This window comes from Thalassophryne amazonica, chromosome 12, assembly GCF_902500255.1.
Source record: "Thalassophryne amazonica chromosome 12, fThaAma1.1, whole genome shotgun sequence".
Classification (NCBI taxonomy): domain Eukaryota; kingdom Metazoa; phylum Chordata; class Actinopteri; order Batrachoidiformes; family Batrachoididae; genus Thalassophryne; species Thalassophryne amazonica.
In genome coordinates, this window is record NC_047114.1 from 16,715,751 (window position 1) to 16,740,890 (window position 25,140).

The 25,140-nt window shown below is 41.5% G+C and overlaps 1 protein-coding gene across 1 annotated transcript in view; it reads left to right on the top strand.

The window, feature by feature from the left end:
* Positions 1 to 25,140, top strand: part of blvra (biliverdin reductase A) — a 47,637-nt gene that overhangs the window by 11,182 nt on the left and 11,315 nt on the right. The window contains exons 2-3 of the mRNA XM_034182820.1: positions 10,581 to 10,700; positions 20,613 to 20,732. Of these exons, the coding sequence (XP_034038711.1) occupies positions 10,582 to 10,700; positions 20,613 to 20,732 (239 nt within the window). The 5' untranslated portion in view covers position 10,581. The remainder of the gene's footprint in view (positions 1 to 10,580; positions 10,701 to 20,612; positions 20,733 to 25,140) is intronic.

Sequence of the window (25,140 nt, forward strand, 5' to 3'; positions counted from 1 at the left end):
AAAATGCATCATTTTCTTTTAATTACTTTTTCCAAACTGAGTTCTGTAGTACAACCAACAGGACCCCACTGTTTGCAGTGACTTTGATTACATCTTACCTTATAACATTGATGCTATTGAAAATGTAAAAAAAAAAAGTTCTCCAAAGTTTTCACAATGACATTTTCACAAACTGAGCTCTGTAGTATAATAAGCAGAATGCCACTGATGTGTGCAGTGAATTTGGTGATATCACTCCTTATTACAATGATTTATTCAATAATTTTCTGGTGTCATTTTTTTCTGTGTTTGCACTTTGTAGACGGTCCCTAAGCTTCCGTTCCTCTGCTGCCTGCCCGTTCAGGTCAGTGTTGTTTTTTCAGCTCAGAGGATGGCTCCTTTGGATAAAAATAAGGTTGAAGCTACAGGCAGATCCATGGTTGTGCGATGGGGTCTCTGGTATCCCCCATTGTGGCCAATCTGTACATGGAGCGAGTGGAGAAAACAGCCTTGACGTCGTTCACGGGCATCTCTCCCAGTCACTGGTTCAGATATGTCGATGACACATGGGTTAAAATCAAGCAACCTGAGGTTGAGGACTTTACAGAACACATCAACTCAGTGGATTCCAATATCATGTTCACACGTGAGGATGCCAGAAACAACCATTTAGCCTTCTTGGACTGTGATGTTACGATTGGAGAGAACAGGCAGCTCCAGACAGAGGTTTACAGAAAACCCATTCACACTGACCAATATCTGCTCTTTGGCTCAAACCACCCCCTTGAACACAAGCTCGGGGTGATCAGGACTCTTCAACACAGAGCCCTACAGGTGCCCACAACTGCAGAGGGAAGGGCTAAAGAACAACAACTTGTACGGAAAGCCCTCACAGTATGTGGGTACCCACGATGGTCCCTGGACAAAGTGCAGAAGTCCCAGAAAACAAAGAGACCAGATAGACAGGAGACAGAGACAAGAAGAAGAGGAACTCTCTCCCTTATTTAGCAGGAGCAGGGGAAAAACTACAGAGGATCTTCAGACAGCACAAAATCCCAGTTTACTTTATCAATCAATCAATCAAATTTTTTTTTATATAGCGCCAAATCACAACAAACAGCTGCCCCAAGGCGCTCTATATTGCAAGGCAAGGCCATACAACAATTATGTAAAACCCCAACGGTCAAAACGACCCCCTGTGAGCAAGCACATGGCTACAGTGGGAAGGAAAAACTCCCTTTTAACAGGAAGAAACCTCCAGCAGAACCAGGCTCAGGGAGGGGCAGTCTTCTGCTGGGACTGGTTGGGGCTGAGGGAGAGAACCAGGAAAAAGACATGCTGTGGAGGGGAGCAGAGATCGATCACTAGTGATTAAATGCAGAGTGGTGCATACAGAGCAAAAAGAGAAAGAAACAGTGCATCATAGGAACCCCCCAGCAGTCTACGTCTATAGCAGCATAACTAAGGGATGGTTTAGGGTCACCTGATCCAGCCCTAACTATAAGCTTTAGCAAAAAGGAAAGTTTTAAGCCTAATCTTAAAAGTAGAGAGGGTGTCTGTCTCCCTGATCTGAACTGGGAGCTGGTTCCACAGGAGAGGAGCCTGAAAGCTGAAGGCTCTGCCTCCCATTCTACTCCTACAAACCCTAGGAACCACAAGTAAGCCTGCAGTCTGAGAGCGAAGCGCTCTATTGGGGTGATATGGTACTACGAGGTCCCTAAGATAAGATGGGACCTGATTATTCAAAACCTTATAAGTAAGAAGAAGAATTTTAAATTCTATTCTAGAATTAACAGGAAGCCAATGAAGAGAGGCCAATATGGGTGAGATATGCTCTCTCCTTCTAGTCCCCGTCAGTACTCTAGCTGCAGCATTTTGAATTAACTGAAGGCTTTTTAGGGAACTTTTAGGACAACCTGATAATAATGAATTACAATAGTCCAGCCTAGAGGAAATAAATGCATGAATTAGTTTTCAGCATCACTCTGAGACAAGACCTTTCTGATTTTAGAGATATTGCGTAAATGCAAAAAAACAGTCCTACATATTTGTTTAATATGCGCTTTGAATGACATATCCTGATCAAAAATGACTCCAAGATTTCTCACAGTATTACTAGAGGTCAGGGTAATGCCATCCAGAGTAAGGATCTGGTTAGACACCATGTTTCTAAGATTTGTGGGGCCAAGTACAATAACTTCAGTATTATCTGAGTTTAAAAGCAGCAAATTAGAGGTCATCCATGTCTTTATGTCTGTAAGACAATCCTGCAGTTTAGCTAATTGGTGTGTGTCCTCTGGCTTCATGGATAGATAAAGCTGGGTATCATCTGCGTAACAATGAAAATTTAAGCAATACCGTCTAATAATACTGCCTAAGGGAAGCATGTATAAAGTGAATAAAATTGGTCCTAGCACAGAACCTTGTGGAACTCCATAATTAACTTTAGTCTGTGAAGAAGATTCCCCATTTACATGAACAAATTGTAATCTATTAAACAAATATGATTCAAACCACCGCAGCGCAGTGCCTTTAATACCTATGGCATGCTCTAATCTCTGTAATAAAATTTTATGGTCAACAGTATCAAAAGCAGCACTGAGGTCTAACAGAACAAGCACAGAGATGAGTCCACTGTCCGAGGCCATAAGAAGATCATTTGTAACCTTTACTAATGCTGTTTCTGTACTATGATGAATTCTAAAACCTGACTGAAACTCTTCAAATAGACCATTCCTCTGCAGATGATCAGTTAGCTGTTTTACAACTACCCTTTCAAGAATTTTTGAGATAAAAGGAAGGTTGGAGATTGGCCTATAATTAGCTAAGATAGCTGGGTCAAGTGATGGCTTTTTAAGTAATGGTTTAATTACTGCCACCTTAAAAGCCTGTGGTACATAGCCAACTAACAAAGATAGATTGATCATATTTAAAATCGAAGCATTAAATAATGGTAGGGCTTCCTTGAGCAGCCTGGTAGGAATGGGGTCTAATAAACATGTTGATGGTTTGGATGAAGTAACTAATGAAAATAACTCAGACAGAACAATCGGAGAGAAAGAGTCTAACCAAATACCGGCATCACTGAAAGCAGCCAAAGATAACGATACGTCTTTGGGATGGTTATGAGTAATTTTTTCTCTAATAGTTAAAATTTTGTTAGCAAAGAAAGTCATGAAGTCATTACTAGTTAAAGTTAATGGAATATTCAGCTCAATAGAGCTCTGACTCTTTGTCAGCCTGGCTACAGTGCTGAAAAGAAACCTGGGGTTCTTATTTTCTTAATTAGTGATGAGTAGAAAGATGTCCTAGCTTTACGGAGGGCTTTTTTATAGAGCAACAGACTCTTTTTCCAGGCTAAGTGAAGATCTTCTAAATTAGTGAGACGCCATTTCCTCTCCAACTTACGGGTTATCTGCTTTAAGCTACGAGTTTGTGAGTTATACCACGGAGTCAGACACTTCTGATTTAAAGCTCTCTTTTTCAGAGGAGCTACAGCATCCAAAGTTGTCTTCAATGAGGATGTAAACTATTGACGAGATACTCTATCTCCCTTACAGAGTTTAGGTAGCTACTCTGCACTGTGTTGGTATATGACATTAGAGAACATAAAGAAGGAATCATATCCTTAAACCTAGTTACAGCGCTTTCTGAAAGACTTCTAGTGTAATGAAACTTATTCCCCACTGCTGGGTAGTCCATCAGAGTAAATGTAAATGTTATTAAGAAATGATCAGACAGAAGGGAGTTTTCAGGGAATACTGTTAAGTCTTCTATTTCCATACCATAAGTCAGAACAAGATCTAAGATATGATTAAAGTGGTGGGTGGACTCATTTACTTTTTGAGCAAAGCCAATAGAGTCTAATAATAGATTAAATGCAGTGTTGAGGCTGTCATTCTCAGCATCTGTGTGGATGTTAAAATCGCCCACTATAATTATCTTATCTGAGCTAAGCACTAAGTCAGACAAAAGGTCTGAAAATTCACAGAGAATTTTAAACTTTAAACCGGTTAACACCTTGAGACAGAAATTAGTTCACCCTAAGGACAGGATCCCTAGTTACAAATAGAGCAATGTAGTGTATTATATCAGATGTCAGGAAAACTGTAATGAACACTACATAGGTGAGACTAAGCAACCTTTAAACAAGAGGCTATACCAGCACCGTAGAGAGGTCGCCAGAGAGATAAGAGATAAGCGGGAACAGATCAGACCACAAGTCCACGACACTGGGTTTGCGCAGACTAGTGTAGAGGATAGTCAGTCTAGGGGAGTGCTGAGGCCCTGACACCAGACTGTGATTGTCTGGGTCAAGGGTGCTCAACCTTTTTTGAACTGAGATCTACTTTTAAAGTTGACAGTGTATCGAGATCTACCAAGCCATATCGAACATCATAGCGTAGCCACAATTTATTGTGCGTTAATATAAAAAACAATGTCCTGGCACAAAGATATAGTTTTAACAATAATGATGCATTATTGAAGTAAATGTGCAAAGAATAAGCACAAGTAGGCTTAGGACTGGGCCGTAACAACACAACAACGAACTCAAATTACACAACGCCTAATTAAAGTTGGAAAAGTTGTTCCTTACCTTAGTGGGACTTCTGGCACTGAGAGGAGGCAAGAAATAAGAAAGGCTAAATCCAAAAGCTGTACATATTCAGCATGGTTTAAACGTTTCAGAATTTTTAAAATTTCTGGCAACAATTCATTAAACCGTTCCATATACCTCTGCTGAACCACCTAAGGTCTGTGTGCAGCAGTCATCCAGCTGCACATGGAATAACGAAAAAATAAATTAAAATAAAACCGCAAACACTGCACGGAAATTGTGGATGCGTTAGGATTTCGGCAATGTATTCGGGATTCGACGCACATTAGTGGAAATACCCTGGATCTGGTTCTCGCACGTGGTATTGCTGTCACGAATATTGACATCATGCCTCTTACATCAGTGGTCTCTGATCACTCACTTATTAAGTTTACAGTTTCGCTGCTGTGTTTAGTGGAACATCGACCTTATTTATCACTGCAGCGATGCATCAACTCTTCAACTAAGACTGAACTAGAAACTAGACTGCCAGATGTCTTAGCCTCATTCTTGACAAATACCCAATCAGTAGACAGACTTGTGGATAGTTTAAACTCAGTGCTCAAAACTACACTTGACATGATTGCACCACCTGTGTTAAAACCACGCTCCTCCAAATCACAGTCACCTTGGTTCAATGATTACCTGCGTGACCTCAAGCATAAAGCAAGAGGTCTAGAACAGATATGGCGTTGTTCAAATTTAGAAGTATTCCACCTGATTCCACTCACTGTGCGCACTGATAGGCATTAACTTTAATATGATATTAGGTTATTGTGAGGGAACGCAATAAAAAAAACACAAGACTTTACATGAGATCACTGTTTGCTCTCTCCGGTGTTTGCTTATGGACAGTGCGTGAGGTAATCAGCGCATAGCGCTGCTTCAGCAGCGCGGAAGTCTCACAAGACATGAGGCCAACCAAAATATCAAACAGGTTTGATTTTCATCCGACGATACGATTCCCAATCGGGAGGTGGTCGTGAGATGTTAAACACAGCTCGTTACTCCATGTAGACTGCATGATGCAGGACGCACAATTAAGCTGAAACTTGGCGCAATCCCAACAATTCTCGTACAAGTGAAAAATCGGATGAAAAAGGGCCAAAAATTGCACAGTGTAAGCCCAGCCTTAAGGCGAGCTTACACTATGTGATTAGATCACTATGTGATTAGTTTCAGCTTAATCGTGCGTCCTGCATCGTGCAGTCTACATGGAGTAACGAGCTGCGTTTAACATCTCACGACCACCTCCCGATGGGGAATCATATGGTCGGTTGAATATCAACAGTTTGATATTTTGGTCGGCCGTCGTGACTCGTGAGGGTTCCACGCTGCTGAAGCAGCGCTACAAGCGTCTACGTGCTGATTACGTCGCGCACTGTGCGTGTGCAAACACCGGAGAGAGCAAACAGTGATCTCATGTAAAGTCTTGTTTTTTTTTTTTATTGCGTTCCTTCGCAATAACTTATCATATTAAAGTTCATGTCTATCAGTGCGCACAGTGAGTGGAATCAGGTGGGGGGAGACTGAACGTATACGCACGCGTGCGTACACACACACACACACACACACAGCAGACAACAGGATTTACGACAGATGAGCCCAGCTGTAAGACTCCGTATGAAATATAGTTTATTTAAGCAACAGTGTAAGTAGCAACACCTGTTATGAATGTTTTTATTTTTTTACCATCTTCTCGTGAATCATGTTGCTGTCTGCTGTGTGCGCGCGCGCATATGCGCTCAGTCTTCCCCACCTGATTTCACTCAGTGTTCGCGCTGATAGGCATGAAATACATTTTTTTAGAAAAGAAAAAAAAAAAAGCTTCTGTTACGTTTTGCTTCTGGACGTGTGGTTTTTGAATGTACAATGTGAGCAGTCAGATCATATCAGAGCATCGGGCCGTGTACAGTGTGAGAACATGAATCGTGCGCTCTGAACTTTTAAACCCTGCGGTTTTGTCGCACAGTTTGAGCTGGAGCCGAGTACAATGATTGAAAATATCGTACAGTGTATGCCCAGTTTAACTAACTTTTACTTTCTATTATAAGCCACCCAGTTTTCACAGTCAGTCAGCACATAAATGCCACAGCAGAACTCTTATTATCTCTGTGCGCTGGCGGTTTGTGGGCTGGTTGGATATCAAACTCCCGGCTGAAAAATGTTCCCAGCACACCCCTGGGTGACTGTGTGTAGTTTCCAGCTTGATCCCGGATAGATGTTATCCTTGATTTTTCCTTATTGCGTTGTAGTTGATTTGCCAGAAATTTACCTGATTTATTATGTTCAAAATTATTATATCTAAGTCGTTGAATGAGGAACTCTTTTTTTTCTTCAATATATTGTCAAATTGGAATTTTGCATAATTTAATTCAGATAGAGTTTGATCATTTGTGTCTGCCACATATTTGCTTGTTAAATGTTTAATTTTTTCTTCAAGGTCATTTTCTAATTTATGGTCCATTTTCTTTTTATAAGAGGAATATGAAATATAATTACCGCTTTTCCTGTTTCCCAAAGCAAAGAAGGAGAAACACTTGGAGAGCCATTTCCTTCTATAAAGTCTGCCCACTTTTCCTTATGATTTTGTCAAATTCAGTTCAATTGAGGTGTTAAAGCGCCATGAGTGAGTTATTTGTTTTAGTGCTGATCATTATATTTTCAAATTCTTTGATCAACATTGCATTGCTTATGTAAGTTTGCTGTTATATTTTCTTATTACTGAACAATATAAGCTGATGTTAAAACACTCAAACTTTCAATGTAGTTTTGCTGCTGATAACTAACAAAGTTAGGGGAGGACGCCGTGCCCTCTTATCAGGTTTGTCCACTGTGTACATGTAATGCTGTCCTCCTCCCAAAGGAGGTCAGAGGGAAGTTGGAGACAGTTGAGCAGCTGCACTGATACAGCCAGTGTACAAACTACACTGTTTGAATTCCACTGTAGTGTCGATGTAACACAAAAGAGAGCTGCACGTTTTGTATGAAATATTGCAATTTACAACCACAATACGAGAATGTATGGTCTTAACATTCTTAATTGTCAAAGCTTAATAAACAGAATGACTGTGAGGTATATTTTATATTTCTTGAGCCACATTTTCAATTTATCTTTATTTTTAATTTGTTTATTTACTTTTTTTTTTTCAAAATCTTATCTACACCAAATTTGGTTTGCTGATAGCTTGGACCACTGAGCTCCTTATGGGCATATTTAAAATGTTTTTTATTGCGCATTTAACAGAATATTATTTGTTCTTCAGTACGTTTAATCTACGGCAACCACACTGGCTATAACTGGCTTAACGACAAACCCGTAATTGGGTGAAGAGGTGGCGTGTGGGCCGGACCCTGTGTGACCTCAGTGGGGTGAACACGCTCCCATATTGGAGTTACTGAACAAAGCTAACAGACTAACATTGGTTGGGGGGAGTTACTATTTACAGTATTAAAGGATATTATTATGGACCAGGCTTTGATTTTTTTTTTTTTTTTTTTTTTTTTTTTTTTGATACATGGTTTGGGCGAGATTTTAAAACTTTTGACCTGATTAACACCTACAATACCTGCCAATATCAGACGAGGTGATGGTCTCGTGGTTAAGCGTTGGGCTTCAGACCAGAGGATCCTTGGTTCAAAGCCCATGCAGACTGGAAAATCACTACGGGCCTTTGGGAAAGGTCCTGAATCACCTAGTTGCTCCTGGCGTGTTGTGAGCGCCTTGCTTGGCAGCACCCTGACATCAGTTTGTGTGAGTGTGTTTGTGTGAAGGCGAGGCATCAATGTAAAGCACTTTGAGCTTCTGATGCAGATGGAAAAGTGCTATATAAATGCAGTCCATTTATGATTTACCAACATCACAAACATAAATTAAATTACACAAAAGTTTGACTCAGTGGAAATATTGGAACACAGACTTCTTAGAATCTAAGACGTCTGTGGTCCCTTAGCAGGGCACTACACTGAGCCAAAGAGGTCACTTCCTACGCCAGGCAAGTTGGGGGTCAAATCTGCTAAGTAAACTCACTGAACCAAATTCTATATATGTGTATGTGTTCAATACTTGTATTTTCCGTGATGTTACACTTGCACAGAACATGTTGCAAACACATTAACATCATTTGAAATTGAAATGTGCTGATGTTTCCAGGACAGTTTGATGTCTGTTTTAGTTTTAGAAGTGCTTCAGTGAAGATCAGCTTACATTTTCAGAATAGAATAGAGCCTTTATTGTCATTGTACATATACAGTGGGGTAAAAAAGTATTTAATCAGTCCCTGATTGTGAAACTTCTACTTAAAAAGATGAGAGAGGTCTGTAATTTTCAACATGGGTACACTTGAACTAGGAGAGAGAAAATGAGAAAAAAAATCCAGGAAATCACATTGTAGGATTTTTAAAGAATTTATTTGTAAATTATGGTGGAAAATAAGCATTTGGTCAACCACAAGCAAGCAAGATTTCTGGTTCTCACAGACCTGTAGCTTCTTCAAGAAGCTCTTCTGTCCTTCACCTGTTACCTGTATTAATGGCATCTGTTGGAACGCTGTATAAAAGACACATGTCCACAGCCTCAAACAGTCAGACTCAAAACTCAACCATGGCCAAGACCAAAGAGCTGTCGAACGACACCAGGAAGAAAATTGCAGATGTGCACCAGGCTGGGAAGAGCGAATCTACAATAGTCAAGCAGGTTGGTGTGAATAAATCAACTGTGGGAGCAATTGTAAGAAAATGGAAGACATACAAGACCACTGATAATCTCCCTCGATCTGGGGCTCAACGCAAGATGTCATCCCATGGTGTCAAGATGATCATGAGAACGGTGAACAAAAATCCCAGAACTACACGGATGAATACTACCTGATGAATGACTTGCAGAGAGCTGGGACCAAATTAACAAAGACTACACAGAGAAGGACTCAAATCCTGCAGTGCCAGGCGTGTCCCCCTGCTTAAGCCAGTACATGTCCAGGCCCATCTGAAGTTTGCCAGAGAGCATGTGGATGATCCAGAAGAGGATTGGGAGAATATCAAATGGTCAGATGAAACCAAAATAGAACTTTTTGGTAAAAACTCAACTTGTTGTGTTTGGAGGAAGAAGAATGCTGAGTTGCATCCCAAGAACACCATATCTACTGTGAAGCATGGCAGTGGAAAGATCATGCTTTGGGGCTGTTTTTCTGCAAAGGTGACAGGGCGACTGATCCGTGTTAAGGGAAGAATGAAGGGAGCCATGTATCATGAGATTTTAAGCCAAAACCTCCTTCCATCAGTGAGAGCATTGAAGGTGCAATGTGGCTGGGTCTTCCAGCATGACAATGATCCCAAACACATCGCTCGGGCAATGATGGATTGGCTCCGTAAAAAGCATTTTAAGGTTCTGGAGTGGCCTAGCCAGTCTCCAGACCACAACCCCATAGAAAATTTGTTGAGGGAGTTGAAAGTCCATGTTGCCCAGGGACAGACCCAAAACATCACTGCTCTAGAGATCTGCACGGAGGAATGGGCCAAAATACTAGCTGCAGTGTGTGCAAACCTGGTGAAGACTTACAGGAAACGTTTGACCTCTGTCATTGCCAACAAAGATTATGTTACAAAGTATTGAGTTGAACTTTTATTATTGACCAAATACTTATTTTCCACCATAATTTACAAATAAATATGTAAAAAATCCTACAATGTGATTTCCTGGATTTTTTTTTTTTTTTTTTTTCTCATTTTGGCTCTCATAGTTGAAGTGTACCTATGTTGAAAATTGCAGACCTCTCATCTTTCTAAGTAGGAGAACTTGCACAATCAGGAACTGACTAAATATTTTTTTTACCCCACTGTACATACATACAGTGAAATTTGTCCTCTGCATTTAACCCATCCCAGCTACAGTTAGACACAATCCAACCACTAGGAGCAGCGGGCAGCCACAGTCCAGTCAAGGTTCAGACTTTTACTCCTGGAGTCTTTCCCACGTGATAATAAATTCTTTCTTTTCTTTGTCCAGTATGTTTGGAGCAGTGGTGGTTGGAGTTGGCTTAGCAGGGAGGGTGAGGATCACAGACATGTTGACACCATTGCGTGACAGTGCTGCAGAGAAGCTTACTGTCAAAGGATTCATATCCAGGTAAGGCTTGTCCACATGTGCATCCTGGGCTTCCTCTTAAATGCTTTCATCTGTCTACTCATGATCTGACACCGTTAGATTATCCCAGTGTATGCTGCATGACAAGTGGAATAATCCACTGCACGACTAATGCGTATACAACCCCTGGCAAAAATTATGGAATCACCGGCCTCGGAGGATGTTCATTCAGTTGTTTAATTTTGTGGGAAAAAAGCAGATCACAGACATGACACAAAACTAAAGTCATTTCAAATGGCAACTTTCTGGCTTTAAGAAACACTAAGAAATCAAGAAAAAAAGATTGTGACAGTCAGTAACGGTTACTTTTTTTAGACCAAGCAGAGGAAAAAAAATATGGAATCACTCAATTCTGAGGAATAAATTATGGAATCACCCTGTAAATTTCCATCCCCCAAACTAAAACCGGCATCAAATCAGATCTGCTCGTTGACATTGACCCTATGCCATGACATTGATCCTATGTGTCTTTTTGCAAGGAACGTTTTCACAGTTTTTGCTCTATGGCAAGATGCATTATCTTGAAAAATGATTTCATCATCCCCAAACATCCTTTCAATTGTCCAAAATATCAACATAAACTTGTGCATTTATTGATGATGTAATGACAGCCATCTCCCCAGTGCCTTTACCTGACATGCAGCCCCATATCATCAATGACTGTGGAAATTTAGATGTTCTCTTCAGGCAATCATCTTTATAAATCTCATTGGAACGGCACCAAACACAAGTTCCAGCATCATCACCTTGCCCAATGCAGATTTGAGATTCATCACTGAATATCACTTTCATCCAGTCATCCACAGTCCATGATTGCTTTTCCTTAGCCCATTGTAACCTTGTTTATTCTGTTTAGGTGTTAATGATGGCTTTTGTTTAGCTTTTCTGTATGTAAATCCCATTTCCTTTAGGCGGTTTCTTACAGTTCAGTCATAGACGTTGACTCCAGTTTCCTCCCATTCGTTCCTCATTTGTTTTGTTGTGCATTTTTGGATTTTTGAGACATATTGCTTTAAGTTTTCTGTCTTGACGCTTTGATGTCTTCCTTGGTCTACCAGTATGTTTGCCTTTAACAACCTTCCCATGTTTTTTGTATTTGGTCCTGAGTTTAGACACAGCTGACTGTGAACAACCAACATCTTTTGCAACATTGCATGATGGTTTACTCTCTTTTAAGAGTTTGATAATCCTCTCCTTTGTTTCAACTGACATCTCTCGTGTTGGAGCCATGATTCATGTCAGTCCACTTGGTGCAACAGCTATCCAAGGTGTGATCACTCCTTTTTAGATGCAGACTAATGAGCAGATCTGATATGATGCAGGTGTTAGTTTTGGGAATGAAAATTTACAGGGTGATTCCATAATTTTTTCCTCAGAATTGAGTGATTTCCATATTTTTTTTCCTCTGCTTGGTCTAAAAAAGTAACCGTTACTGACTGCCACCATTTTTTTTTCTTGATTTCTTATAGTGTTTCTTAAAGCCAGAAAGTTGCCATTTGAAATGACTTTAGTTTTGTGTCATGTGTGTGATCTGCTTTTTTTCTACAAAATTAAACAACTGAATGAACATCCTCCGAGGCCGGTGATTCCATAATTTTTTCCAGGGGTTGTAAATATCATTGCCACATTAGGCAGGTTTCCATTAACCTTCTAAATTGCACAATTTCAAGTAGCAAATTGAAAACATGTTTAATGGAAATGCGAGTATGTAAAAAATAAAAATAAAAAATAAATAAAAAGGGTCCACAGATCCCATCTATTTCATGGCCATTACAGAAGAAGACACCCACACCCATCTCTGGATGGAGCTACAACTCGGACAGAAAGGGGGAAAAAAAACAGAATCAGGTGGCAGAAAGACTACAAATAAGGTATAATTTGTCAGCATTAAGCAACAAGAAAAACAGAAGAAATAGTAAGGGGGAGGGGGAGGTGATGGTCTAGTGGTTAAGGCGTTGGGCTTGAGACCAGAAGATCCTCAGTTCAAATCCCTGCCTGACTGGAAAATCACTAAGGGCCCTTGGGCAAGGTCTTTAATCCCCTATTGCTCCTGGTGTGTAGTAAGCGCCTTGTATGGCAGCACCCTGACATCGGGGTGAATGTGAGGCATAATTGTAAAGCGCTTTGAGTGTCTGATGCAGATGGAAAAGCACTATATAAATGCAGTCCATTTACTAAGGTGATCGCCGGCCACTAGCCCTACCTAAGCTTAACTAACAGACCCAGACTTTAGATAAAGTTGAGGCCGCTACCCGCTCCATTTACTAATAAAATGAATTTAAAAGGATAAGAAACATAGTAACATACTATGCCAGGATGCTACCCATACGAAAGGGAAAATAAGTGCATCTTAAGTCTGGACTTGAAAGTCTCCACAGAATCTGACTGTTTTATTGATGCAGGGAGATCATTCCGCAGAATAGGGGCACAATAAGAGAACACTCTGTGACCTGTAGACTTTTTATTCACCCTAGTGACACAAAGTAGTCCTGCACCCTGAGAACACAGAGCCTGGGCCGGTACGTAGGGTTTTATTAGGTCAGCTAAGTAGGGAGGTGCGAGTCTGTAAATAATTTTAATGTGGCAGGTTTCAACCAGGAACTTTCTGCACTGAAACCAAGCGCACTTACCATTTGGCCACCAACCCTGCTAACTAAAAATGATCAAATAAAAGGTCAAAATTGTTGATGCCTAAATTGTGAAATTCTGGAATGTCCCAAGAAACTTGGTACCACACAGAATTAACATCACTCAGAAAGGAGGCCCAAATGAACACCCAGGAATTAATAAACATCTACACTGAAGGTCCATCAGAACCTCAGGAGCTGATGAAGACGTCGGAGATATCAGATTGAAATGTGACATCATGACGATAAAGAGAACGCTCCATCGTTGTGACCTAAAAGGGCGTCACCCACGTAGGAAACCATTAATATAAAAACCAGACGAGGTAGCTTTTTTTTATGTGGACTTAAATTGGACATTATAATTAACACATAATGTTTGACCAAATGAAACGTGAAGTTGTAGAAAGTTGTTTTTGCCAAGGTGCATGTACACTCAACAAAAATATAAACGCAACACTTTTGGTTTTGCTCCCATTTTGTATGAGATGAACTCAAAGATCTAAAACTTTTTCCACATACACAATATCACCATTTCCCTCAAATATTGTTCACAAACCAGTCTAAATCTGTGATAGTGAGCACTTCTCTTTTGCTGAGATAATCCATCCCACCTCACAGGTGTGTCATATCAAGATGCTGATTAGACACCATGATTAGTGCACAGGTGTGCCTTAGACTGCCCACAATAAAAGGCCACTCTGAAAGGTGCAGTTTTATCACACAGCACAATGCCACAGATGTCGCAAGATTTGAGGGAGCATGCAATTGGCATGCTGACAGCAGGAATGTCAACCAGAGCTGTTGCTCGTGTATTGAATGTTCATTTCTCTACCATAAGCCGTCTTCAAAGGTGTTTCAGAGAATTTGGCAGTACATCCAACCAGCCTCACAACCGCAGACCACGTGTAACCACACCAGCCCAGGACCTCCACATCCAGCATGTTCACCTCCAAGATCGTCTGAGACCAGCCACTCGGACAGCTGCTGAAACAATCGGTTTGCATAACCAAAGAATTTCTGCACAAACTGTCAGAAACCGTCTCAGGGAAGCTCATCTGCATGCTCGTTGTCCTCATCGAGGTCTCGACCTGACTCCAGTTCGTCGTCATAACCAACTTGAGTGGGCAAATGCTCACATTCGCTGGTGTTTGGCACGTTGGAGAGGTGTTCTCTTCACAGATGAATCCCGGTTCACACTGTTCAGGGCAGATGGCAGACAGCGTGTGTGGCGTCGTGTGGGTGAGCGGTTTTCTGATGTCATTGTTGTGGATCGAGTGACCCGTGGTGGTGGGGTTATGGTATTGGCAGGCGTCTGTTATGGACGAAGAACACAGGTGCATTTTATTGATGGCATTTTGAATGCACAGAGATACCGTGACGAGATCTGAGGCCCATTGTTGTGCCATTCAAGAACATCACCTCATGTTGCAGCAGGATAATGCACGGCCCCATGTTGCAAGGATCTGTACACAATTCTTGGAAGCTGAAAATGTCCGTTCTTGCATGGCCGGCATACTCACCAGACATGTCACCCATTGAGCATGTTTGGGATGCTCTGGACCGGCATATACGACAGCGTGTATCAGTTCCTGCCAATATCGAGCAACTTCGCACAACCATTGAAGAGGAGTGGACCAACATTCCACAGGCCACAATTGACAACCTGACCAACTCTATGCGAAAGAGATGTGTTGCACTGCATGAGGCAAATGGTGGTCACACCAGATACTGACTGGTATCCCCCCCCCCCCCCCCCCCCCCCAATAAAACAAAACTGCACCTTTCAGAGTGGCCTTTTATTGTGGACAGTCTAAGGCACACCTGTGCACTAATCATGGTGTCTAATCAGCATCTTGATATGCCACACCTGTGAGGTGGGATGGATTATCTCACAAAGAAGTGCTCACTAGCACAGATTTAGACTGGTTTGTGAACAATATTTGAGGGAAATGGTGATATTGTGCATGTGGAAAAAGTTTTAGATCTTTGAGTTCATCTCATACAAAATGGGAGCAAAACCAAAAGTGTTTTTATATTTTTGAGTGTAAATATGTGGCTTGAGGGCATGTGATGAAGTTGTGATGTATGATTGTGTGCAGACAGTCGTTTCCTGGGATGTGTGTTGTTTCCTTCTGTTCTCCAGGGAGGAGATTAAATTCAGAGCAGCTGGGCTTTTTGTTCGACTTATAAATGTGTTGCCACTCGTCCAGCCCCAGTGGTGTTTCTACACTGAAGCCCCCCCCCCCAAACTGCTGAAAGAGCCATTTTTAATTATAACAATAGGGGCACAATCTCCTCCCACCTCCAACATTACCAAAACACAATGAAGCAACTCTGCACAAAACGGTATAAGTTATCAGAACTTAAACAAATATACACAATATACATAAAAGTGGCAAATATATCCAATCTGACTCCATTCAGAAGGGGAAAAGATATGTATATTCAATAAAAATGATAGTCAGGTTTAACAAGCATCATAGCAAGAAGGCAGACAAACGTAGGTTATACCACCAATTAACATTAGCCCGTCACTCATGACACAGATACCAGAGGTGTCAGTCTGTGAGTATAAGATCCAATATCATATACCTATAAATGATACGCCAATATGAAACACTAAAGAATAAATAGCAATACACCCTTTTCGCGGACGGGTAATATTTTTCATACAACCCGAGTAATCAGCCAATCCGGTGTCACGTACAATTTTTTCCACCTCGCTTAGAAAACAGCGCTTGGAACTTGAGGTGGATGATGAAAGAAGCAAAACACCTTCATAATTTATGTCGATATTTTGATGAATTTCTTCATTTACAGCAGCTTCATTAAACAAATGTACTCAAATGATTATCAGCACGACGGTGAGCTTACAGGCTAACCTCCGCTAACACTAGAGGACAGTTGCCAGTTATGGCTTCTGAAACAAGGGAGAAAAAAAAGAAACGGCACCGTTCAGCTGAAGCATTAGTGGACGTAAAATATTCTGTCTGTTAAGAGCTTCACCTCTTGTTCCACGTGTGTATTTCCCACCGGTGTCATGTATGTTCACTAATGCTTCAGCTGAACTGTGCTGTTTCTTTTTTTTTCTCCCTTGTTTCAGAAGCCATAACAGGCAACTGTCCTCTAGTGTTAGCGGAGGTTAGCCTGTAAGCTCACCGTCGTGCTGATAATCATTCGAGTACATTTGTTTAATGAAGCTGCTGTAAATGAAGACATTCATCAAAATATCGACATAAATTGCGAAGGTGTTTTGCTTCTTTCATCATTCATCCACCTCAAGTTCCAAGCGCTGTTTCCTAAGCGAGGCGGAAAGAATTGTACGTGACACCGGTCGGCATCACAGCGATTGCTCTCGCTGCCTCCGATGCGCTTACTGAGTCTGCGGGCTCGGTAAGCACCGCAGCGGGCCCCCCCCCCCCCCCCCCCCCCGTCTGCTGTGCCGAGCTGCATGCAGCAACAGGTCCAGACACTACGCTCGCTGTTTTGATGCACAGCGCCCGCTGCATGGTCTCGGTAGCCGCAGAGCTCCGTGGCCACGACTTGGATTCTTTGCGGGTCCCGCATCCGTACCCCCCGGAGGCAGTGAGCAAAGGGAGAGCATGCGCATTGTGTTCTGTGTGCATTTATAGGTATATGATAAAATCGTTATAAAGTTGTTTTACCAATGAATGTGGCTTTATACACCCTTCAGAAAACCATACACCCTGAGGCGTCAGGGTGTATGGCAGGGGTGGCCAAGTTTGGTCCTCGAGAGCCACATTACTGACATTGTTAGTTGTCTCCCTGCTCCAACACACCTGAATCCAATGAAAGGCTCATTAAAAGTCTGCTAATGAGCCTTTCATTGGATTCAGGTGTGTTGGAGCAGGGAGACAACTAAGAGTGTCAAGAATGTGGCTCTCGAGGACCGAACTTGGCCACCCCTGGTGTATGGTTTTCTGAAGGGTGTATAAAGCCATATTCATTGAACAACTTGATAACTGATAATATCAGATTGCTTTTAAAGGGATATTGGTTTTGTTTGAAATATTGGGCAGCAAATAAGAAATGAGAAGATTGACAACTGTGAATACATGTAGTACCAATAATAATTTGGGTTATGTCCTGATGCCTGGAGAGAATTTCAACATACTACATGTAACAAAGTCAGGCTTGTAACTTACAATGATTTAACTGGATAGAGGAGGGACTTTAAAAATGCCCCTTTGTTTTTTCTTTAAAAAGTAAATTCACTAGTTTTCAGAGGCAGTAAACGCATTTACACTCAACAAAAATATAAACGCAACACTTTTGGTTTTGCTTCCATTTTGTATGAGATGAACTCCAAGATCTAAAACTTTTTCCACATACACAATATCACCATTTCACTCAAATATTGTTCACAAACCAGTCTAAATCTGTGCTAGTGAGCACTTCTCCTTTGCTGAGATAATCCATCCCACCTCACAGGTGTGCCATACCAAGATGCTGATTAGACACCATGATTAGTGCACAGGTGTGCCTTAGACTGTCCACAATAAAAGGCCACTCTGAAAGGTGCAGTTTTGTTTTATTGGGGGGGGATACCAGTCAGTATCTGGTGTGACCATTTGCCTCATGCAGTGCAACACATCTCTTTCGCATAGAGTTGATCAGGTTGTCAATTGTGGCCTGTGGAATGTTGGTCCACTCCTCTTCAATGGCTGTGCGAAGTTGCTGGATATTGGCAGGAACTGGTACACTCTGTCGTATACGCCGGTCCAGAGCATCCCAAACATGCTCAATGGGTGACATGTCTGCTGAGTATGCCGGCCATGCAAGAACTGGGACATTTTCAGCTACCAAGAATTGTGTACAGATCCTTGCAACATGGGGCCGTGCATTATCCTGTTGCAACATGAGGTGATGTTCTTGGATGTATGGCACAACAATGGGCCTCAGGATCTCGTCACGGTATCTCTGTGCATTCAAAATGCCATCAATAAAATGCACCTGTGTTCTTCGTCCATAACAGACGCCTGCCCATACCATAACCCCACAGCCACCATGGGCCACTCGATCCACAACATTGACATCAGAAAACCGCTCACCCACACGACGCCACACACGCTGTCTGCCATCTGCCCTGGACAGTGTGAACCAGGATTCATCCATGAAGAGAACACCTCTCCAATGTGCCAAACGCCAGCGAATGTGAGCATTTGCCCACTCAAGTCGGTTACGACGACAAACTGGAGTCAGGTCGAGACCCCAATGAGGACGACGAGCATGCAGATGAACTTCCCTGAGACGGTTTCTGACAGTTTGTGCAGAAGGTCTTTGGTTATGCAAACCGATTGTTTCAGCAGCTGTCCGAGTGGCTGGTCTCAGACGATCTTGGAGGTGAACATGCTGGATGTGGAGGTCCTGGGCTGGTGTGGTTACACGTGGTCTGCAGTTGTGAGGCTGGTTGGATGTACTGCCAAATTCTCTGAAACGCCTTTGAAGATGGCTTATGGTAGAGAAATGAACATTCAATACACGAGCAACAGCTCTGGTTGACATTCTTGCTGTCAGCATGCCAATTGCACGCTCCCTCAAATCTTGCGACATCTGTGGCATTGTGCTGTGTGATAAAACTGCACCTTTCAGAGTGGCCTTTTATTGTGGGCAGTCTAAGGCACACCTGTGCACTAATCATGGTGTCTAATCAGCATCTTGATATGGCACACCTGTGAGGTGGGATGGATTATCTCAGCAAAGGAGAAGTGCTCACTATCACAGATTTAGACTGGTTTGTGAACAATATTTGAGGGAAATGGTGATATTGTGTATGTGGAAAAAGTTTTAGATCTTTGAGTTCATCTCATACAAAATGGGAGCAAAACCAAAAGTGTTGCGTTTATATTTTTGTTGAGTGTATATGACGGCTGAGTGGATCTTTGTCATTTGATTGGTGCTTTGTATGTCGTGACATGGATTATTTTTCTCATTTGTGTTACGTTGCATTTACTGTGCAAATTTGGTTCCATACATTTTGTACCATTGCACACTGCGAACCCCGCCCACACACACACTACTGGGGGCGGCATTTAGCTAAACATAGCAGAGTTTGTTTTGCTCACTGACGACAATTTGAAGATGCTAATTGATGGTGCTAATTCTTCTAACGCGCGCACACACACACACACACACACACACACACACACAACAAATCCACTATGCTGTCAGTTGTCTGGAGGCATGAAGGGCTGTTAGGATGAACTTTTTTTTGAAGTACACAGTCTGTGCACGGCATCATGGAATTATTTTTGAACTATCTGTTTTTCCCAAGTTGTCTGGGATCCATTTTGGATGCCTATTTAAAGTTTGTGTGGACTGTTGATGTCAAAGCACCAGTGAGGAACACCAAAGTGTAAGTCCCTTTTCTGTTATTTATAAATTAATATCAAACGACGATCTATTTTAGCCGTTATATAAAATAATGAATGTTTTTACATTCTTTCAGTGGAATGAGTATTTAATTCGGTGGAAGATCGAATTCCATCTTGCACGTCTTGATATACTTGAATATTTGCACCATTGAACTCATAAAAATTCATTATTTGTATAACATACAAACATAACACATTAAAACACACATAGGATATACACACAGTAAATGAATCTTTTCAACATTCTTTTTCATCAGTTACCCACAACGAGCAACAGATCTCTGTACAGGTATAAACACACACACACACACACACACACACACACACACACACTTACATGAAAAGGATGAAGTCGGCTTCCATCACACACGGCTGACTTTATTTTCCAAAATTTTTTTGTCTGTTGGAATCTGTACATCTTGAACCCCTTGTTATGTCTATTTGTGCATCCAAATAAACAAATGACCTGGCATTTTTAGCAAATAAATAAACTCAGCCATGAGTCACGTGACCATTTTCTTCCGCCCCGTCATGTCGCTTCTGTATGCATGAGATGCTTCTTTCCCGCGTGCCCTCCCCTTTTCACTTCTCACTGCTTCTCAGCAAGCTGCAGGGGGTGCCAATTTGCCAATTCTCCCCACAGTGATATGACACATAATAAAAAAGTGCTTTGCAGAGCAGATGATTTGTTTGTTTTTTTTTAGTGCTTGTGATGCCCCCCATGTGTTATGAAAAAATGCTGCCCCGGGCAGCTGCCCATTTCGCCCATACCAAAAGCTGCATCTGTCCAACCCGGTGGCACCTTCATATCCGTACGGGTCTGACTCACTGTTGTGTGTCCAGAGATGTGAGATTGTTGTTTTTCTCACCAGGAGAAGCCTGAACGCTCAGCAGGGAGTGAGCCAGATGTCACTGGAAGAAGCTGTTGGCAGAGAGGATGTTCGTGTAGCATTCATCTGCACTGAGAATGTCTCACATGAGGATTTGATAAGGTAGTGTCAAGACAACAGTAAACACAACAAAACTGGACTTTCTCAGGTTTGAAGCAGCATTGTAAGTAAACCTGTATTTCTGCTGCTTTTTTTTTTTTAGCCAGTTATGTACTTTTTGCTATATAAGGCTTTGTTCCACACTTAGTTCCAAAATCTGGAGGAGACGGTGCAGCTCAGCAGCTGCAAACCCACCTGTTTTGGGGGCTGGGAATAAAGCAACACTCCAAAGAACAAGAATCTTCAGCTGGGGGTCATACCTGTCTGGAAGCATCAGACCTTCAGACTCAGCCAGTTGTACCTATAAAATCTATCTCCAAATGTCAGAAATGACATCAGATAAAACATCTGTCCTGGCTAAAAAGGGAGTATTTAGAAACTAGTGTGTTGACTACCTGTCACTATGTGACGGTAAATGCTGTTATTGTTAATAACGATTAAAAAGAGAAAGAGAACTGATATCCGTTATGGTGATTAGCATGTCCGTCCCTTTTCGCTTGTTAGTGCGATATCTCAAGAACCAGTTAACCACTTTCATTCATATTTAGCGTAAGGTTGTACTTGGGTAATCCCCCGATACCAGTCGATTATAGTGGCCTTGGAGTCAATTTTAACTTCACGGCATAGACGAGATATCAAATATATTGTCATTGACACCCTTGTTGATGTGATATCTCAAGAACCAGCTGACCGATTTTATTTATATTTAGCATAAGGGTGTATTTGGTTGATCCCTTGACATCAATACAGTGACCTTGGAATCACTTTCAAGGTCACTGAGATATTTAAGATATTGTGAGTAGAAGCAAGTACCTGCTGCTGCGTATTTGCAGTCGGACCTCTTTCCTGGATGGACTTACTCCTCAGCAGCCGAATTTATTCTATTTAATACAAGGTTGTAGTCGTCCCTTCTATTTTAGTTACCTGTGCATTACTTTTGTTAGTCTTTAAGTGCAACAGCTATGGATTTTAGCTCATTAATTTATTGCTGTGTGAATCCTAGTAGTGGTTAGTTTCTCATTAGCGCTTAGCTTGCGCTGCTCGCTTATTCTTTTGTTAGTGTACAAAGCTTTAAAATAACTTGTGCGATGTCAGACAGGGTTGCAAGTGTACAAAACCTCCATTTGTACATGGAGTTCCGTCAATTTGTTTTCATGTTCCTTTTATATCGTCATATAAAACCATGAACCTAAGAAATTATATATATTTTATGGCTTCATTGTGACACGAAATGTGCTCCTCTCAAAACATGTCCTTGTGCAGTAAATCAAGCGCACCCCTCTCTTGTTTGGTGGCGTTTAATGGCAGCTGGCATCCTTATTGTGGCATTGCTGCCACCTTCTGCATGGGTTCATTATAGCAGTACTAAATCCTTTTGATGAGTCCAGTGTCTTTGAAGTATTTAAAAAGCCAACACTTCCCTCTCTCACTTGACCTTATGGCTAAAATACTTCCTACAGAAACTTCTTTCAGACCTTAAAATTGATTTTCTTTAGTTTTTACTCTTAATAGATTGTGCTAAATACTGTACATGTATATTCATTATGATTATGATGGCTATGATTTTTATTATTTGTATTACAACTGGTGGCATTTGAAAATGCTGCATTCTGTTGATGGCATTTCACAACACTTTATTTAGAATTCATTTGGTCTGCTGGCGGTATTTGGCATTATTATGTGGTATTGATCTGGTGATGGTCTTTTTTTAATTTAATCTTTTAACTATTGCATCAGTTTTAAATGACTTACAAGTGGCAAAAGATTTTTCATTGGCCATAGTTATGTCTTTAAAGGACATGTTGCACGTTTTTAACGTCCCAGCTAGCAACACAACATCAAAGTATTCATGGATGTAAGTCTCTCTGGGCACATGTGCTCATAATTAGTGGTCTCTCTCTATTGTTTTCCCTGAGCGAGTTAACAGGTGCATTTCTGGAAAACGACTCACTTGGCAATTCTCGGCGTGTGACCTACGTATTAGCAAAACGGAAACATCCGGATGGATGACTGACAGAGCGAAACGACTGCGGTTATGTCCGATAACGAAGCTCCGGAGCTTTTCTTTGAAAGTGAAGGCTTGGGTTTATAGAGGAGACAACACACTTCACCCCGGAACTCTTAATTTTTTCAGAATCTGTTGGATTTTGGAACCTAATTGTTTGTTTCGCAGGATGCTGGTTTACTGCTGCTGTGAACATGATGGACATGGACTGTCTCCACCACGCTGTTTTACAGACTGCCTGGACACGCAGATGTCTCATGTTGGAAAAACCCGTATTACGCTATTTTCAGGAGATAATGGACTGTCTAACGTGCTACAATCATGACAGTAGTTGAGCTGAAGGCAGAGTTGCGATCGGACATTATGCGCAAGCGTGATCAGAACCTGAGGGCAAGTGGACCTGGACATTCTGTAGCCGGCCATCTGTACCTGAGGACTAGTGGAGCTTGAAAATGTTCTCTAGCTGTCCATTTGTGTGAGGACTAGTGGACCTTTAATCAATTGGCTGGTGATCGCGTGCGCACTCACGGTGTGTGTTTTGGGGCTTCTTTGATGTTGTGGACTTATTTGGAAATCTTTACAACTAGGTGAGTGAATGCTCTTTTTTTTCATCTTTTGCTTTGTGTTCCTTTCAAAGGAGCTCTCAATGAAAGTAAAATTTGTATTTTACTTGGAAAGAGTTTGTGGGAATTTGGATGTGTGTGTGGATGTGTGTGTGTGTGTGTGCAGCACACTGTCATAACGCGCAGCTCAGCTGTTCATTGCAGCTTTGTACGTGACATGAAATGTCACAGATGCAATCAGATCTGATAGATGTGATTAGATCTGTGTAGTCATAGATGCAGATTGTCATGTGAAATGTCACAGATGGCATCTGGCAATAAATCAGCTGATGTGAGGGTTTAAACGGCTGCTGCAGACATTTTAACCTGCATGTCAGTTGATTTATTTGTATTTATTTTATTTATTTATTTGCTTTGTACATGGACATGGAATGTCTCCGTGTCATTGTTTTTCCACAGGCAACATGAGAGACACACACACACACACATGTATGTATGTATGTATGTATGTATATATATGTTTTTTTTTCAGTTATATACAACACTTACAAGTGTTTGTTTTGATTTTAACAAGCTGTGTTTGACTCATGGCATTCATTTACCGTGTCTGCATCAAAATAAGCAGTTATCACTTAAAAATGAGTCATAACACAACATCACACTGATGTAAACTTTGTAATTAATCTGTGCCTCAGTTCTTAATGTTAGCAGCTACATTCCATTGAAGTGCACGCTGGGATGCTTCTAATAGTCACGTCACCACTGTCGGAAACACATGAGTACTTTGTTTTTGGAATTCTCCGTAGCTGTTTGTTGTGCATGCCATATACTTTGAAACCGATGTCGCCGACTGAACAGTCCCCCTTTAAAAATCTGTTCGCCCTGCCTTCAGTACGCATGTGTCATTTCTGAGCATCAGCAGTGATTCACCGATTATCACCTTCTTTCTGCTTCAGACTTCACTCCAGTCATCATCTATCTCGGCAACAGATATCTGAAGCTTTTGTACAACAATCATTTCCACATAAATTCAGCATTATTTCATAATAAAAGATCAATCAATCAATTTTTTTTTATATAGCGCCAAATCACAACAAACAGTTACCCCAAGGCGCTTTATATTGTAAGGCAAGGCCATACAATAATTATGTAAAACCCCAACGGTCAAAACGACCCCCCTGTGAGCAAGCGCTTGGCTACAGTGGGAAGGAAAAACTCCCTTTTAACAGGAAGAAACCTCCAGCAGAACCAGGCTCAGGGAGGGGCAGTCTTCTGCTGGGACTGGTTGGGGCTGAGGGAGAGAACCAGGAAAAAGACATGCTGTGGAGGGGAGCAGAGATCGATCACTAATGATTAAATGCAGAGTGGTGCATACAGAGCAAAAAGAGAAAGAAACAGTGCATCATGGGAACTCCCAGCAGTCTACGTCTATAGCAGCATAACTAAGGGATGGTTCAGGGTCACCTGATCCAGCCCTAACTATAAGCTTTAGCAAAAAGGAAAGTTTTAAGCCTAATCTTAAAAGTAGAGAGGGTGTCTGTCTCCCTGATCTGAATTGGGAGCTGGTTCCACAGGAGAGGAGCCTGAAAGCTGAAGGCTCTGCCTCCCATTCTACTCTTACAAACCCTAGGAACTACAAGTAAGCCTGCAGTCTGAGAGCGAAGCGTTCTATTGGGGTGATATGGTACTACGAGGTCCCTAAGATAAGATGGGACCTGATTATTCAAAACCTTATAAGTAAGAAGAAGAATTTTAAATTCTATTCTAGAATTAACAGGAAGCCAATGAAGAGAGGCCAATATGGGTGAGATATGCTCTCTCCTTCTAGTCCCCGTCAGTACTC